The 19,621-nt window shown below is 45.3% G+C and overlaps 1 protein-coding gene across 9 annotated transcripts in view; it reads right to left on the reverse strand.

Moving 5' to 3' along the window:
* The window catches only part of ANKRD17 (ankyrin repeat domain 17), a 173,705-nt gene that overhangs the window by 95,164 nt on the left and 58,920 nt on the right, over positions 1-19,621 (reverse strand). For 7 of the 9 annotated variants that reach the window (XM_077276938.1, XM_077276930.1, XM_077276889.1 and 4 more), the window contains 3 exons: positions 12,917-13,070; positions 6,023-6,179; positions 4,422-4,569 (listed from right to left, as the gene is read on the reverse strand). In XM_077276938.1, coding sequence (XP_077133053.1) covers positions 4,422-4,569; positions 6,023-6,179; positions 12,917-13,070 — 459 coding nt within the window. The remainder of the gene's footprint in view (positions 1-4,421; positions 4,570-6,022; positions 6,180-12,916; positions 13,071-19,621) is intronic. The other 2 variants (XM_077276900.1, XM_077276918.1) reach the window with 1 other exon arrangement.

Here is a 19,621-nt window from a genome sequence, read left to right on the forward strand (position 1 = left end):
TTATCTGCACTTATAACAGATGTAGGGTAATATAGGGGACACTGCCATATAGTGCAGCCACCGGATACCCAGGGCGACACGGGGGTGCAGGATACACAGGGCGACACAGGGGTGCAGGATACACAGAGAGACACAAGGGTGCAGGATACACAGGTGCAGGATACACAGGGTAACATGGGGGTGAAAAACATCCAGACTCGAGACACAGGGGTGCAGGATACACAGGGAGACACAGGGGTGCAGGATACACACACAGGGTGACACAGGGGTGTTGAATACACAGGGTGACACAATAATTGGGGGCTACATGCTACCAATGGGGATTACTTATAAGGGATGGTTACATTAAGGGATATTACATATTGGGTGCTACATGGGGAATACTACCTAAAATGGTGATATCACATACTGGGGAGGGGGACGGGGGGGGATTGCTAGAGGCACAGAGGGGTCTGATCCCCATGTGCAGGGATATAGGGGTTCTATTTTCTATATGGAGGCACAGTGGGGTATGAGGGCACAGATGGGGCACTTTTACTATGTAATAGAGGGGTCCTAAATACTATTTTTTCCTGCATCCACACCCCCACCTGGCCCATAGTTGACAATTTCATATACAGCGATACCAGATATGTTTATTTATTTCCATAGCTATACATGGCTGTATCCTTGTTTTCCTGGCTCTAGGGCTGCATCCATTTTCTCCAGGCAGTGGAATCCAGTGGAAAATTTGCATTTGCAAGAACCCGTACTTTCTGTAAGTTCACTCACCTCTAATCTAATGATGTAGGTCTCCCATATTTTCTTTGTATTGTAAATCTTTGCATTTGGAAATGGAGATCACGGCACTCAGGGCTTCTTGGAGGTGCACAAGTTAGGGATCCAACCCGTAGAATATAACTAAGAAATACTTGGCACTCAGGAGATATTTGTTGCAAAATTCAGAAATAAATTTTATTCGGTGCATCCAGCTCAACATGTATAAACGTTTTCGGTCTACACAAATAAGACCCGGGAGCGTCTTCTCCACAGCACGGCGTCAGTGGCTTCTTTGGTGTTCAGCGCTGTCTCCCCTGCGAACACCTCGCTTTTCCATAGCGCTGTGTTTTCTCATCACCATAGGCATTCAGGCGCCTTGCGCTCCCGCACTTTGGCTGACATTTGACTTAGGCTACTTTCAGACATAGCGCATTTTTGAGCGCTATTTTGCGGGCGCTTTTCAAAAATGCGCAATGTCATTTTCGTCTGCCGGCAAAGTGAATGAGAAATTCACTTTGCCGTTCAGACACACCGCAAAAAAAGGCGGCGCTTTTGTCTGCAAACACGCCGGCGTAAAAAGAATAGACATGTCAATTCTTTACGCAGCGGCGTGTCTGCGTATCCCCCTAGGGCCCCATATTACCTTCCACACACAGCGCCTTTGTCCTGGGTGTCGGCGTCTTTGTACGGAGGGGTTGACACCCAGGACCGGACGTGACGTTGGACAGGAAGAGGGAAGCCCCCGCCCCCCAGTGAAGCAGCATGGAGTCCGTGTGTGTGTGTGTGTGTGTGTGTGTGTGTGTGTGTGTGTGTGTGTGTGCGTGCGTGCGTGCGTGCGTGCGTGCGCGTGCGTGTGTCCCCATGCGACGCTAGTGCGACCGTTGTGCTAAGTCGCCGTATGGGACTACTACTCCCATCCGGTATTAGGATGGGAGAGTTGTCCCTGTGTCCGGCGACTTAGCACAATTGTAAAGTTACGCAAAACACCTACACACAATACACATACATGACACACAGTACATACAACATATAACACAGAGTATATACTCACCAACAGCACACTTGTAGGCGAAGCCCTCGATCCTCCAGGAAAAAATCCAAAAATAATAAACCAAATTCATACTCCCTGTCCGCAGAATCCATAAAACGAGTGTCCCACGCCGATCGGCTGCTCTCCGGCGATACACTACCAGGAGCGAAGCTCCTAGCAGTGTATCGCGTACTGTTCCGGAGTTCAATGACTCCGGCGTCTCGGTTAACGGCAGTACAGCTGCGTTGAACTTTCCCACGCAGCACTGCCGTTAAGCGAGAGTGCAGGGGTCAATGACCGCCGGTAAACTCGCTCGCGCATGCGCAGTGACACACCGACAGGAACTATGGCTCCTGTCAGTGTGTTGCTGCAGCCGTGGAGAGCAGACATATCTCTGGATGTGTCTGTTCTCCATGGAAAATCTTGATACGTGGCACGTGGCACTTTAATACGTGGCACGTGGCACTTAAATACGTAATACGTGGCACTGAAATACGTGGCACTGAAATACGTGGCACTGAAATACGTGGCACTGAAATACGTGGCACTGAAATACGTGGCACTGAAATACGTGGCACTGAAATACGTGGCACTGAAATACGTGGCACTGAAATACGTGGCACTGAAATACGTGGCACTTAAATACGTGGCACTTAAATACGTGGCACTTAAATACGTGGCACTTAAATACGTGGCACTTAAATACGTGGCACTTAAATACGTGGCACTTAAATACGTGGCACTTAAATACGTGGCACTTAAATACGTGGCACTTAAATACGTGGCACTTAAATACGTGGCACTTAAATACGTGGCACTTAAATACGTGGCACTTAAATACGTGGCACTTAAATACGTGGCACTTAAATACGTGGCACTTAAATACGTGGCACTTAAATACGTGGCACTTAGGCTATGTTCACATTTGCGTTGTGCGCCGCATGCGTCCTTTTTTTGATTGATTTTGGACGCAGCAAAAATGCAACTTGCTGCGTCCTCTGCGGCCGGATGCGTGCGCTGCAGTGACGCATGCGGCGCAAAACGCAAGTGCGACGCATGTCCATGCGCCCCCATGTTAAATATAGGGGCGCATGACGCATGCGGCGCCCGACGCTGCGGCGCAGACCGCAAATGTGAACGTAGACTTAAATAGCTGGATAGAGCTGGATCCGTGGGCTGTGATCTGGCCTACGCTCCGCACTCTGCGGAGCGCTGTCATTCAAAACACGTCCACTCATTTTGGTGTTTAGTCCCAAAATGGAGGATGGAAGAAGAAAAGGGTTGGACAAGGAAATGACATCATTTCTTTTTTTTTTTCCCCCACTGCAGTTAAAGCTTTATTTGTGTCAAACACAGACAATCTGCAGAGAAAACTGCATAAAAAACCGCACTAAAAACGCACCAAAAACGCACCTGCGTTTTCTGCCAAGAGCTGCGGTTTTTGTCCTGAAAAAAAAGGATTGAAATCAGGATCGTGTGAACATACCCTTACCGTACAGGGTTACGAGGGGGGGCGTCTGACTGACGCCTGCCCTAATAACCTGGGGTTAGTGACAGTGGGGTTAGTAAACCCCAGCTGATGTCTGTTCCGCTTGCTGAGGCGTCTTTGGCTCAAGGCCATTGCAGCTGGCAGAATTGACATGATGTTAACTCCAGTGTGTATTGTATTCTGAGTCATAAAGACAGGAAATGACCTCAATGACTCTTTTTTCCCCTTTTTTTTTTTGTTTTCAAACAAACTTTATTTTCAGTACACAATGCTGAAAAAAAACGCAGCTGCAAAAAACGCAGCAAAAAACGCTGTGTGTGAAAGCAGCTGCGTTTTTTGCCTGCGTAAAAAAACGCAGGTAAAGCAGCAGCAAAATACGCGCGCGTAAAAATACGCAGCAAATATGCTGTGTGTGAAAGTAGCCTTAGTGTGTTTCACACACTGTCCATGGTCTCCAGTACTCACAACTGTATCTGATGAAGGTCTTATTTGTGTAGACCGAAAACGTTTATACATGTTGAGCTGGATGCACCGAATAAAATTTATTTCTGAATTTTGCAACAAATATCTCCTGAGTGCCAAGTATTTCTTAGTTGTAAATCTTTGCATTGTTTAACATACTGTTTATGAAAAGTTAGCATATGTATACTACAGTATTGGGTAAAAATGAGTTTTAATTGTATTAGTCCGGCCCTCTAAAACCATCCCAATTTCTCATGCGGCCCCATGGCAAAATTAATTGCCCACCCCTGATCTACAGTGTGTGCTTGTATATGTTCGTGTACCTGTGAGATGGCTGGTAAATGTTTAAAGCAAGTCTAGAAAACAGGGCGCCTAGTTAGCACCAGGATAAATCATGTACAAGCTGGAGTTAGGAGAGGTTAAACATGTTTGTTCTGTTCTAGTTTTAACATTAAGAAAGTATTTGCCCTTCAGAGGCAAAGCGGATTATCAGACTGTGGCCTCATATTTTTTTCCAAAAAGAATCAGTGAATTAAAATATTTTGCTATATTACAGCAAGAGACACCATAGCCCTTTTATATTAAAGGCCTTTCAAAAAGGGATTTGTCTGCAGTGGTTAGAAGGGTCATCTAGAAAAAAAAAAAAAGGATTATAAAAGGGAAAAGTATATAGATTCTAACCTGTGCAAGTTCATAATATCCAGCGGAACAGGCGAGGCAAAGGAGCGACTCCCCTTCCTCTGTGTGCTCATTAACACTGCGGCCTTCAATTAGCAACTTCCTCACAGCATTGACATCTCCTTCAGAGCAAGCTTCTGCTAAACTGCGGCTGTCAAAGCAAGAGGATCATTACACACAACACCAGAAACCACTCATCAGGCCATTAATATTTTTATGTAGTGAACGAGGCTACCCACGCAAGACAATGCACAAAAAGGACGGGCATGGGAAATTTTATCTGAAACATGTTAGGCTATGTGCACACTTTGCGGTGTGCTCTGCGGGTTCTCCCGCAGCGGATTTGATAAATCTGCAGGGCAAAACCGCTGCGGTTATCCCTGCAGATTTATCGCGGTTTGTTTTGCGGTTGTTTTGCGGTTTCCGCGGCCATTTTTCTGAAGCAGAGTTCGCATCTCGGCTTCAGGAAAATGGCCTCCGCGATCTCCATCTGCGCACGCGCAGCATCCCGCGGCCATTTTCCTGAAGCCCCGGGCAGCAGAGCGCTCCATCTGCGCACGTGCGGCCATAGGAAGATGGCCACCCCCACCGATCACCAGGTGAATAGCGCAGATCGCGCTCTTTTCCCTCCCCTGTGCAGTGGATTCTGGACTTGGGCATGCGCAAACCACTACGCCACCAACGGAAAAATAAGCAAGATCTGGGGGAAGACACCACGCCCATCTGACCAGACCACCCTGATTGACAGGCGAAAACAGCTACTTTGGTAACATATTTCGGCAGCATAGGTGGGGAATCGGGGTCCACAAAATACACTATTGTAATGCACAGCTCAGGCCCTATTTAACAGTATTTTTATCTCATACGGAAAAACGGGGTGATAGGTTCCCTTTAATGTATTACTTATGGAAGCACATGACTGCAATGGGAAGGGGTAAAATTGGAGTGGGAGTAGAGCAAACCCCTGGGTGTAACAGCAGCTCCACTAAGACCTAAAAAGCAGCAGGGTGCAGGCTGGGCTCCAGAGACCAGACATTCATCATTGATGGAGGACATAACCCCGTAAAGACTGCGTTTGATAACTTGTTATACACAAGCGGCATTGTGTTTCTACGCTCCTCAAAAACGCAACTTGACGGAGCATGCCTACTACTTAGCACCTGTATGTCCGGCAGTGGGCAGATCTGGAGACAGAGCTTCCTACATCATAATCAGCAAGATTAGCTGCCACATTAGGCCAGCTTACCCGAGCAAGCCTAGCAAAGCTGGACATAGGTGGTAAGGGTCATCATGAGGGTACAGGGACAGAATTGCCCTCAAGAATAGATGAATGGCGTTTCTTACAGTCAAGGTATAGGACTATTATGTGGCGTCTAGATCCGAGTAGTGTCGTCAGGAGCGGCCGAAGGTCTCTGGACCCAAACTAAAGTAGACCCATAGGCATAAATGAGGAAGCGGAATTCAGGACAGTCCATAAATCACGGCCCTTAGACCTTGAACGTTAGATATGTGACAGTGGAATTAGCTGGACTAAATGACTGAACCCATCGCTGGTGTTTAAATGTTTCAAAAAGATTAACATGTGACTTGCGGAATATACTCACTTGTCCGTCTGCCCTGCATTTGAGGTGCTCTCCGCTCTCATTCTCGTAAGTGCAGCAGCAGCTTCATCCAACGCACAGCTGACCGAGGACGTCAATCTGCGAAGCACCTCGGGATCTGCGAACGCTTTACCATCAGCAGTGGATAATTTACCAATTCCTTGTTAGCACAAGTCGCCAAGCCAGTTAGTAGGTAAATGTAAGAAACCAAACAAAAATAGGGACAAGGCCTACGGTTAGTTCGGTCATGCAAAACTAACGTCCGGCTAAGCTCACGGCTTACTGGCTGGTAATTCAAGTCATGTTTCACATGCTGGAGAGATGTCTGCTTGGCGCACACGGGCAGCACAGAACAGCTAATGAAGAGGGGCTACTTCCATTTAAAAACCGTTATTAAAGCAAAAAGAAAAAAAAATAAGCAGGATTTGTTTTAAGCCTTCAATCATTAAAGCAATAGAAAGCTCATTTATAGGGCGTATCCACATACCTCACAATTTTACAGATTCTTTATAAATTACATCTACATAAAGTGTTAAAGGGGTTGTCTGGCCTTAGGCTACAAATCTGCAGACTTGTATATACTCACACTGTGCGCAGTGAGGATTCTCTGGTCATGTGATCGGAAATATGCAAATTACAAACGTAAAATCATACAGCGGCACAAGTCTGAAGTCAGAGTAGCCGCATACTTGTAGCCTAAAGCTGGACAACCCCTTTAAGTAACTTTTGAAACACCTTACTTATACAGTGTGTCCGTAAAGTCATGGTGCACTTTTGACCAGTCACTAGAAAGCAACAAAAAAAACAAAAGAAACGTGAAATCTGCTCTAAATAAAAGAAAAACTCTCCCAGTTTCATACCTATTCAGCGCAGTTCGATGTGGGCTCCATTTGTTGCCCTACACACATCCAAACGATAGTGAAGTTCTTGCCACACGAGTAAGGACGTCTGGTGTAACAGAGTGAATAACGTCTGTGATTCTCTGTTTTAAGTCGTTGATACGTTCAGTGTACACATGTTGCTGCACATAACCCCAAAAGTAAAAAGTCTAAGGGCGTCAGATCCGGGGATCGTGGTGGCTATGGCTTGACAGAACCCCTGCCTATCCACCGCCGGGGGAATGTTCTATCCAGAAACTCAAGAACAAGGGTGGCGTAGTGTGGAGGAGCACACTGCATACAATTCCAACATGTCAAGATACGTCACAGACCGCTCCGTGAAAATAAATGGGCCTATCACCTTATCATGCATCAGGCCACACGACATGTTCACTTTAGGGGTGTTACGCTCGTACTCCATGTAGGCATGAGGATGTTCAGCAGCCCATATTCGGACATTAGGTCGCCTCATTGCTAAACACAATCTTCTGCAAAAATCTTGCATCATTGTCGATCTTATAAAGCATATCTGTAGCAAACGCGCATCAGCCGCAATTTGTACCCCGTAAAAACAGACATTTCTTTAACACCTTATGAACTGTAGTCTTACTTAGATGTAATTGTCGAGCACACGCACAGATTTTTAAGGGCTCCTTAGGTAGCTATCCCGTATAGCAGTGTTCCCCAACTCCGGTCCTCAAGAGCCACCAACAGGTCATGTTTTCAGGATTTCCTTAGTATTGCACAGGTGATGCAATTAACGCCTGTGCAATACTTAGGAAATCCTGAAAACATGACATGTTGGTGGTTCTTGAGGACCGGAGTTGGGGAACACTGCCGTATAGCCTCTACAGACTCGTCACTGACTGTCTGATGAACAGGGTTTCTCCACCAAACTGCCGGTTTCCTTCAACAGCTTATCCCACCAAGTAATGTGATGGTGCTTCATTATAAACGCACTGATATTCACGTAGCACTTTGGTCACGGATTCGAATTTAGCGAGCCGCAGAATACACTGAACTTTCCTCTGTACCATCCACATCTCGACTGGCATGGAAAACCACACTGCTGGCATACGCTTGTAGCTGCATGATGTCACAGACCTGGAGGTGTATTAATCAGTTCAGTTTATCAGGGGTTAATCTGACTGGGGGCTCAGCAACAGCTTAAATGAGTTTATGTTGTTTGATTGGTTCTTGTTATCTCTCCTCATGAACAGGTCTGATATAATTGGGCCAGAGAAAGGGCGCCAAAATGTAAACTATAAATAGATCCTGTGACTGGTCAAAAGTGCACCATGACTTTACGGACACACTGTATTACTCTTTCCTGCTAGATACACTTTTGACTTTCCAAAATGTCAGTTCGGAGCAGATTGAGCCAAGACCACAACAGAATACAGGCTGTAACCAAAGCTTGCCATAAGCAATGCAGAGTCATTACTTCTGTCTTTCCATGGGACAACACTCATACAGAAGCCATGAATATAGCTAATATAGAACTACTGTGTCTGAAGACCCTCCTTATCTCCCACATTCAATCACATGTAGCCACTTTCCCAAAAGCAAAAGAAAAAAAAAAAAAAAGTAAATCTTCGTTCCTTTTGTACTCTTAGGCCATGTGCACACGTTCAGGATTGTTAGCGTTTTTTTCGCGTTTTTTCGCTATACAAAACGTGATAAAAACGCGAAAAAAAACGCTTACATAAGCCTCCTATTATTTACAGGGTATTCCGCATTTTTGGTGCAAATGTTGCGATTTTTTCCGCGAAAAAATCGCATAGCGGAAAAAAAAGCAACATGTTCATTAAAAATGCGGAATTGCAGGGATTCCGCACACCTAGGGGTCCATTGATCTGCTTACTTCCCGCACGGGGCTGTGCACACCATGCGGGAAGTAAGCAGATTATATGCGGTTGGTACCCAGGGTGGAGGAGAGGAGACTCTCCTCCACGCACTGGGCACCATATAAGTGGTCAAAAAATAAGAAATAAAATAATAAACAGTCCTATACTCACCCTCGATGTCTTGCCGCCTCCTCGCACGCTGCCGTTCGGTTTCTGTACCTGGTGTGCGCTGAAGGACCTCGCCGAATGACGTCACTGTCCTGTGATTGGTCGTGAGCGGTCATGTGACCGCTCACGTGACCGTGACGTCACGGGAGGTCCTGTGCGCACAGACCAGCTATACGGAACGGACGCCGGTGAGATGTCTGGGTGAGTATAAGCATTTTTTTATTTTTTTTATTATTTTTAAACATTCTATCTTTTACTATAGATGCTGCATAGGCAGCATCTATAGTAAAAAGTTGGTCACACTTGTCAAACGCTATGTTTGACAAGTGTGACCAACCTGTCAGTCAGTTTTCCAAGCGATGCTACAGATCGCAGGGAAAACTTTAGCATTCTGCAAGCTAATTACGCTTGCAGAATGCTAAAAAAACGCGAAAAAAACGGAAAAAAAACGCAAAAAAAAAAATGCGGATTTCTTGCAGAAAATTTCCGGTTTTCTTCAGGAATTTTCTGCAAGAAATCCGCAACGTGTGCACATACCCTTAGAATGTGAAAGATTATGAAAAATCACAAAGCAAGAATGGACACTGGAAGCAAAGGTGACTGAAGGCGAGAGGATGCAGCCTCTTCCATTGAAATACACAGTGGAGAGGGACCATCATAAACCGAAAATAGCCTCTGAAAGCTGAAACGAGCCGGCTACGTGTACACGGAGGAGTACGAGGCAACAGCTGCTTTACACAACACAAGGAAGCAAAACTATTCAGGTGTCTTTCCATGGTGAAGCGCAAACAAAGATCCGGCTTAAAGGGGTTGTTCGCCAAGTAAATATTACATATGGAAATCGCAATCATTTATACTGCGGTGTATTGAGATTAGTTACAAAACGGTTGTGGCGCCCCCTGCTGTTCTTTAGACCCGCTCCCAGATGTCCACCTCATATCCAATGTCCATGATCTCATAATATATGGATGGTGGCGTAATCCTTGCTATGAAGCAGGCCAGCCAATGAGACCGGTGCACCAGAACCAGCACCGAAGACACCATACGAGAGGACATAAACACCTTCCTGATATGGCCATTTTCACTTTTTATTTTTCAGCTTTCATTTATTCCTCTCCTTAATTCTAAGAGCCATAATATTCATTTTCCGTACATATAGCCATGAGGGCTTTTTATTTTTGCAGGACAAGCTGTACTTTTCAGAGACGCTATGTCACGTGATGTATTAGAAATCAGGGGGGGGGGGAAGACAAGTGCAGAGAAATTGCAAAAAAAAAAAAAAAGTAGAGTAAAGCCACCTCTTTTTTTTTTTATTATTTACCATGTTCAATATATGGTTACATTACCGGTAGGTTTAATTTAATATTTTAACTACTTCACTACCTTGAGGTTTTCAGTTTTTGCTCCTCTTTCCCAGAGCCATATCTTTTTTATTCTTCCATCAATACGGCCATGTGAATGCTTGCTTTTTGCGGACACATTGTACATTTGAATGGCACCATTAATTTTACCATATAGTGTATCAAAAAATGGGAAAAAAATTCTAAGTGTGGTAAAATTGGAAGAAAAAAAAAAAGAAAAAAAAATGCAATTCGACAAGTTTTGTTTTTTTGCTTTTTTAATTATGTTCACTAAAAACTAAACTTGGCCTGCCATTATGATTCTCAAGGTCATTATCAGTTCACAGCTACCAAGGTTTTTTTTCATTTAAGTGATGAAAAAAAGCCAACGTTTGCACACAAAAAAATAGCGCCATTTTTCTGGGGCTGGGTGAGGGCATATTTTTGAGCACTTAGTTGATGTTTTTATTGATGCCATTTTGGGGTAGATATGATGGTTTGATCTCCATTTATTTGCATTGTTGCAAAGACCAAAAAAAAAAAAAAAAAATTCTGGGGTTTTGATTCATTTTCTCATTACGCAGCTTACCAATTAGATTAATTATTTTTATTTTTTGATAGATCAGGCTTTTCTGAAGGCAGCAATACCAAATATGTGCATTACTTCTTTATTATTTTATATGGGGCAAAAGGGTGATTTGAACGTTGATAGATTTTTTAAAAAAATTTTTGACTTTTCAATTGCTTCAATAGTCTCCTTAGGAGACTTGAAGCTGCAATCTTCTCATGAGCCCCGCTATGTGTAGCAGAATTGGTCATTTACCATGAACGCCACGGGGTGACGCTCATAGCAGAGTGACAATGACAACCACAGGGATTCTCCTGCAGACTCCGGGTTGCCATGCCAACCCATCCGCGTCCCGCGATCATGTGAGGAGCTAGTGACACATCCTGTTTGCGGGAGTTAAATGCCGCTGTCGGAGATTGACAGCGGCATTTAACATGTTAACAGACGCGGGTGAATAGAGATTCCACCTGCAGCTGTTCGGGGCATATGACCGCTGATCAGATCAGCTGTCATGTGCCTGAAAACATTCAAGCTCAGCGCGGGAGCGCTCATCAAATGCCAGGGACACGAACTATGACACATCTAAGTCAAAGGTCGTGAAGGGGTTAATAAATTGGACTTTAATGGACATAGCTATACCAAGTATATTTATTTTTCTTTATTTTTCATCGGGGAAAAGAAAAGTGATTTGAACTTTTAATCTTTTTTATATTAAAAACTTTTTTCTTTCCGCTTTCTGATCGCTTGTACTATACGCAATACTACAGTACTGCTGTGTATAGTGAAAATCACTGTCTCCTATGGACACCAGTTTCAGGCTAGCTTTCACAGGAGTCAAGTCATGACAGACCTCCGGCACAGCGATTAAGTCACGGGGGTGGTGATGGGAGCAAAGAATGACAGGCCCTTTATCAGAGAACCACCCAGGGCTGTAAGAGGCAGAGGATGGCTGAATATCACAGTCATCATCTGCTGGGAAAGAGTCAGGAAGCCGGCATACATGGTAACTGCACATATGTTGGTAAGGGGTTAAGAGAACAGTAGGGGCACCATAACAAGTATGTAACAGTAGTGCCTGCACAGAGCCAAAAGTGTTTTTTTTCCGGAGTTCCAACAGAGTAGTTTGTCACGTCAGATAATATCTGAAGAGGAATCAAAGTTACTTTTTCCTGGGTGTCAATCTGGCAGCCAAGTACCTTCCTAATGCTACGAACCTGTAAATTAACCCTATATCTACAGGTTTATAGCATTATCCAACCTGACAAATTCCCGTTAATATTCCTTTCAGGGACAACCCCTTTAAATTGTGAGAAAAAAAAAAACAAAACAACTAGTGCTAACTTAAAGTTTGCATTCACACATCATGATGTGATATGATATAAAAAATAAAAAAAAATAAAAAACAAACACACACACACACACGAGTGGTCCTTTGTAAGCAATTAGCAATGTATTGGATTCAGTAAAATACTTAACGGTTGCTGTTTTCTGCCATTTCCATCCCCCTCCATCATGACACTCACGATTTTTCTTGCCTGCTGACATCAGGGGCTGTTAGTTCCTCGATAAGGCCACATTCACACGGTCAGTGTTTTACCCAAGTGTGTATACGCCAAAACCAGGAGTTGGTGATACATGCAGAAGTGGTGACATGTTTCTATTATACTTTTCCTCTCCGATTGTTCCTCTCCTGGTTTTGGCGTACACGTACTGATGTAAAATACTGACCAAGTAGTGACCGCCTTAATGCCAGTCTACGAGAGCCTCGTTCGGAGCCGCAGACTTACAATGAGACCGTGACTTCCAGTCCATGCAATGGCTGCGATTGGCGTCTGCTCACAGCTGCAGCCACATGTTGTAGGAGAGAACCAGTGCAGTGCTGGGTATGGCAGAAGACAGCACTGGGAAGTATGTTAATGCGCCCATTAATGATGGTATCAGAGAAGACAAAAAAGAAAAGACAGAAGTGTTCTTCTAACTGAAGTTTTCACATCTGTGAGATGAAGCCTTATACACAGACTGACCAACAAGAGCCACGATCTTAAGAATTTGAAAAGCACTGAGCAGTATCTAAATGTAGAAACGTGTGTCCGTACCTGCAGCTTCTAGGAGCGCCTCCAATCTCGCCTGCGTCTCCGGATCTACGGTTCTTAAATCTGTTCCATCGGCTGTGCCTGACAGAAGGAGCTTGGATGCCGTCTCCAGCATTGGGTTCTCCAAATCATCTTGGTCCAAAATGAAAGACTCCACCTGAGTGAAAAGAAATCAGAATTAGACAAAAGTGTTACCACTAAAAAACAGCTCAAGGAGAGATCTAAAGGGTTTGTGAAGTGGGAATTCATTTCTCCATCCCATAAGGGGAGCTTTCCAATGATCGGATATTGGGGAAACATCACTTACAATGGGACCGATTTCCTAGCAGCTGCCCATGCTCCAGTTTGGCCCCAGCTCAGACCACTTGTTTGGAGCCACAAAAAAACGGCATGAGAACGTCAAAAGTCGCAAACTTTTTCTAGTGCAGCCTCATATTTTAAGATTTTGTTATTTTTTTATTTTTTTTTTACTTTCCAAAGTTTTTTACGGATATAAGCTTTGATGAATCAGGGCCAATGGACTCTCACCTCACTTTCAGCTGTATCTGTTTATTTCAGGAGGGCACCAAAATGTGGGACCCCATTTTGAGGTCCGCCTCAAATTAAGGGATACGGCAGAAAATGTCCGACAGAGCAGGGACTTTGTCTACATCACTACAGTCAGTTGCCCTGTCAGCACATTCATCCAAATTCCATTTTTCAGATGCAAGATGGAGCTACTGAATAGCCCAATGCCATCAAGGCTTCATTCACACTTGGCCGGTTGGTTGCACACAACTCTTCACCTAGACGAGGCTTGCACCTCAGTGCAGCCATGAGGACTACTAGGATGGCCGGCAATCATATGGATGACTTTGCACAATTTTCCAGCATGCTGCTAAGAGCTGAAAGTATTCAGGGCAACTACCATACAATGTGTCAGTGCTCATAACTTCCATCTTATCACAGCGCTACGATACAACAGAACCCACTATTTTGTATCCCACCCACTGGGGTGGCATTGCCAAACAGTAAAATATACTTAACAGTTACCTTCATAAGAATACATGGCCATTACTCACTTGCCATGCAGCTCAATGTAAAGAATAGCAGCGAGAAGCCATTCTATAGAAACGGCAGTGATTGTGCATAGGACAGGAAAATGCTATTTCATTTGCCAGACAGACAGCGATGCAACTGCCTGCCGAGCAGCCCAAAATCTGACTTCCATCCATCATGTACATCAGCACCCAAGCTATTAATGAGACGGCCATAGCGCATCAGACAAGTGTAACGCCTCCAAGTCAGGACAGATGCAAAGTACTACTGGGGAATATCCATATTGCTGCACTCAACCTGCACACAGCGGCAGTGTAGGAGGTGCGGTTCTTTAAAGGGTACCTGTCGCCAGGTTTGGCAGATATTAGATGCGGCCACCGCCTTTCAGGGCTGATATACAGCATTCTATAATGCTATAAGCCCCCGATCCACCCGGAAAGATAAGAAAAATAAGTTTTATTATACTCACCTGGGGGGCGGTCCGGTCCGATGGGTGTCGCAGCCATGAAGCAAGCAGGAGGGCGGCTATCATAAGAAGATGGGAGGCCCCCTCAAATCTTATGATCGCCGCCCTAACAGTGCTCCTGAGCAGGCATACTTATCGGCCCTGTTGAGGGCAGAGTAAAGTACTGCAGTGCACAAGCGCCGGGCCTCTCTGACCTTTCCCAGCCCACTGCAGTACTTTGCTCTCAACAGGGCAGATATGCATGCCTGCGCAGGAACACAATGCTGGAGAGTGATGAAGAAGCAGGAGGGCGGTGATCATCAGAAGATGGGAGGCACTGGACCCAGACCCGCAACACCCTGCAGGTGAGTATAATAAAACGTATTTTTCTTATCTTTCAGGTCGGTCTGGGGGGGGGGGGGCTTATCTACAGCATTATAGAATGCTGTAGATAGGTGGTGCCGTATCTTATATCGGCCAAACCTGGTGACCGGTTCCCTTTAATAGCAACGTTATTTTGCAGCAATTTTAGAAAACTGCAGTTGCGGTGTTTCAATGATGATTTAGATCTTCTGTGTACATTCATCATGTATTATGTACACAGCTCAGATACATCGCTGATGAAGGCTCTTACATGCCTATGGATTTGCAGATCCCAAACAAAGCTCCACATCAGCCCTCTGATCAGATTACTACAGAAGATATACTGAAGTGAGAGCATGCACCTAACCCAGAGAACCCCTCTAAGAGTATGCGAGAAATCAATAGACTTTTCTTCACCGATAATGGCCACGTTTCTGTCACACTGATAGATAAAATAAAAGAAGAACGCAGGTCAAGCTAACGGTGCACCAACAGGCCGAAATCTGCATGCTGAATACAACACACAAGTCATTTGGCCTTTTGTTCATTGCCCGGGTGAACAAACACCAGGCACAGAACGATTGTTCCTCATGCTGTATCATGCCACTGGCAGCACACCCCCAGTTCACCAATTATCCACACACCTGACGAACAAGCACTTTGATCGTTCAACAAGTGATCGCAGCATTGTTCTGCCAGCGGATAACAGTCAGCAAGCGTTGCTCAGAACGGTCACCGATCATCTATGCGTGTAAGTGCTCCATTACAGGAAACACTCCGACTGCTGGAACCACAAGAGTCTGGCCCATCAGCCAGGTCACTAATCTAGGACTGCTGGATGGAAGCATATATCTTTTACCTCTCAGCATACCTGGCTCTTCTTTTGATTAGCCAGAATGGCGTGACATTGCGTGCGCGTCATACCGCAAGGGTGATGACACCAGCCCAGCTAATCAAAAGAGCCGGGGATGCCAAGAGGTAAGTGACTGGCAGATCTTCCGAGCAGAGGTCACAGATTACTGATCTGGTCAATGCACCAGAGTCCCACAAATCGATCCTCCCCAATTCTGGTTGCAGCCATTTTGGGTGACAAAGCTTTTCTCAAGGCATCTGGTAAGAAGTCCAATGTGAAAGACAGGCTTGTCTTGGCGATTTAAGATTTGGTATGCTTTAGAAATCCAAAATGGTCCCGAGTATGTGTTCTGGTAAATGATACATAGGCTCAGGAGAGCCCTGGTCAGATTCAGTCGTCCTGCTGGTACCATCAATATCAATGAGGTAGAGACTATAGGTTCTGGTCTATGATCTTCATTCCGGAAGAATTTTCAGCTAGACACAACAACAAAGTCTACTACACTGTTGTGTCTAGTGACGGACACTACTGGAAAGGAAGCCAAAGAAACTTTAAACTAAGGGCCACCATACATATTAGATAGTGGTCGGGCAAAAGATCGTTAGGCCAACAACCATCTGTCTGGACTACACCATGCACAAGAATGCTTGGCCAAGTGTTCCTATGTTCTCTATGGGAGAGCAGCTGTCAGACATTCAACGGGCAAGATCCTACTCTCCCCGACATCTGTTAGGGAAGAGTTGGTTCACTTCCATGCACATTAGGTAGTATGTGCACACGTTGCAGATTTCCTGCGGATCCGCAGCATTTTTCTCCGCACAGAAACGCTGCAGATCCGCAAAGTGATTTCCAGTACAATGTAAGTCAATATGAAAAAAAAAAATGCTGTGCTAATGGTGCAGAAAATTCCGCACGGAAAATGCAGCGGATTGGAAGAAAGAGCATGTCACTTCTTTTGTGCAGGTCTGCAGCGCTTCTGCACCCATTCCATTATCGAAATCTGCAGGGGTAAAAAAGCATGAAATCCGCAGCAAAAACTCACAAAATCCACAAGAAAAACGCACAAAATATGCACCTGCATTTTCTGCTAGGAGATGCAGATTTTGTGCAGAAAATTCTGCAACGTGTGCACATAGCCCTAGACAAAAATGCCCAACTCTAATGATATTGGCCAGCAGTCTACTTTGAATCGAGCATATTGATTTCAGTGCGTATAGGCTCCAATACAAAGTTTGCATGACAAAATTCTGGAGTAAAAGCTTTGAAAAGTTGCAAAATTTAGACAACACCAAATTTTGCCAGTTTCTACACTGAAATGGGCAAGGGGGGGGGGGGGCAATGTTGGGACGCCAAAACTCGTCTGATTCCTGAGAAGCGGTGGCATTCCTACGCCAGAAATCCCACACATGTCCCTGACTGAAGTCAGATATCTGGCATACGCCACTTATCAGACACTCCAGATTCATTTAGATGCACCCCTTCATTAATCTGGCTCCAGCATTTCCCACCTCAAGATTGGCATCAACAAGACCCTGCCGGAGTGCTGTTAGTCAGGGCCCAGAAACAAGGCCCTAAGAGCAATGAGTACTGGAAATCCAACCCAAGACCCAAACCAAGGACAGTTTCCAGTAATGCATTACTCTATTAAAGTCTCCAGGATTTGAACTGACTTAAGCAGCATGATGCAGAGACAGAGATCCTGATTTCAGCAATAGGTCATAACTGTGCTGCTTGCTGTAACTATGATCCTCACAGTTTTCATCAGCAGACGATCACAAGGGACTAGTAAACCTGCAGCCAGGTAGTCCTCGGTCATGAGCTCTGTATATCCCCACCTACACCACTGATTGGAATCCTTCAGTATACACTATGCATACGCAGAAAACAGCCAATCAGTGGCGTGGGCGAGATTATACAGAGTTCAGCATTCTGATAACTGCTAGACCTGCAGCAAAGAAAACAGTGATGTTATAAAAAAAAAAATGGCAGCAAGCAGCTCAGTAAGTGATACATGGCTGGAATAAGGGTCTTTGCCCCTACATCATAAGGCTCTTAAAGTTAGGTGGCAGAAACCTGGCAGAGCCGCTTTAAGGTTTCGGTCCCATGGTGCATCATCTGCAAGAGGCCACAAACCACTCTAACACTGAAAGGTTACAAGCTACCTTGATTCATCAGTCACCCCTGCCCACTCGGGTGGTGTTTGGCATTTGCCCTCGGGACCCCCGCTGACACATTATAAACATACATAATAGGTCATTTTCATGTCAGTATTTATAAGCCAAAGCCAGGAGTAGGTTCAGTATACAAAGCAGCATTCATTTATCCCCAAAGTCATTCAGGGATTTGACACTACAGGTAAAATACACCACCTGGAAGTAGAAAAGTGAGGAGCCAACAAACTTCCAGCCATTTGTCTATCCCAATCCTATACTGTGCCAGCCAGGGTCCACACTTCTTATATCACAGCCGATGCCCTAATGTATAGTCAGGGACTGACCGTACGTCACGTTATACAACCACGAGGCAGTCATATATGTTGCAACAATGCCCTGACTGCTCACATTTCCTTCTAATGCGTAACGGAGTATAAAGTTCAGGGCTTTGTATGCAAGAAAGACAGCAAAATGTTACAGTGGAGAGGGATTTCTCTATGTCCTGAGAGGCCTGGTAAGCGGCGCCTCCTCTTCTGCAGGTACCTAGACGCCTGGTAAGCGGTGCCTCCTCTTCTGCAGGTACCTAGAGGGCCTGGCAAGCGGCGCCTCCTCAGCAGGTACCGAGAGGCTTGGTAAGCAGCACCTCCTCAGCAGGTACCTAGAGGCCTGGTAAGCGGCGCCTCCTGCAGGTACCGAGAGGCTTGGTAAGCAGCACCTCCTCAGCAGGTACCTAGAGGCTTAGTAAGCAGCACCTCCTCAGCAGGTACCGAGAGGCTTGGTAAGCAGCACCTCGTGCAGGTACCGAGAAGCTTGGTAAGCAGCACCTCCTCAGCAGGTACCGAGAGGCTTGGTAAGCAGCACCTCCTCAGCAGGTACCGAGAGGCTTGGTAAGCAGCACCTCCTCAGCAGGTACCTAGAGGCCTGGTAAGTGGCGCCTCCTCAGCAGGTACCTAGAGGCCTGGTAAGTGGCGCCCCCTCTGCAGGTGTGACCAGAGACCGAAGTCACACAGTACAATCAGACACGACTGATGGTCCACACTGACTTGTCAGCCACCATTGCCATGAGATGAAACGTTACAAAAACCATATACAACCCCCACAGGACCAGATCTGCATCGCAGAACCCAGTAACACCATAGCACACGTCTGGCAATGTATTTGCGCCGGTCATTTTAGCCACATGCACCAGTGTGGAAGACTGGATGGGAAAAAGGACTATAACTTGATGCTTTTGCCCACTGTTCAGACAAGTCACTTTGGGTTTTTTTTCCTTAATGAGTCAAACTTTTTGCATATCCTGTCAAATAAGCAGACGGTGGAAAGATTGAATTCATTAGAGTCGCTGTGTGGTTCCACATGAAAAACTGCTTTTCTATCAAAATCATGCATCCATTTACCAGACAACTTAAAATCCACAGAGGCTGCAGTGTTTGGCCCTGACAGTGCGGCCCCATCGGGCTTTGGAAGAGGCTGTCCAGTACAGATCAAGAGCCTTAGGACAGGCGCTCAATATCAGATTGGTGGGGGGGGGTTCAATATCCAGCAGCCCCACTGACCGGGCAGATGTAAGCAGCACAGCAGCAGTATTTTTAACCAATTTTAGTCACATAACTGTCTTTTAAATACAATATTCCTTATGATTGCTGGCAAAAAATAAAATAAAATGTATGAACAGCCTTATGATAATGGAATAGGCAGGAAGACCAATAAATCGTCCTCAACAGAGAATCTATGCTTTAGTTGGGACATCAAACCTACAGTAAAAGCCACAGACTGTCGACAGATTATTCTCCATTAGCTCCGCTGATGACCCTGGAAGAGGTCCACCCGAACATCAGGTGACTCATTGGCTTATG

Source organism: Ranitomeya variabilis, chromosome 1, assembly GCF_051348905.1.
Source record: "Ranitomeya variabilis isolate aRanVar5 chromosome 1, aRanVar5.hap1, whole genome shotgun sequence".
Classification (NCBI taxonomy): domain Eukaryota; kingdom Metazoa; phylum Chordata; class Amphibia; order Anura; family Dendrobatidae; genus Ranitomeya; species Ranitomeya variabilis.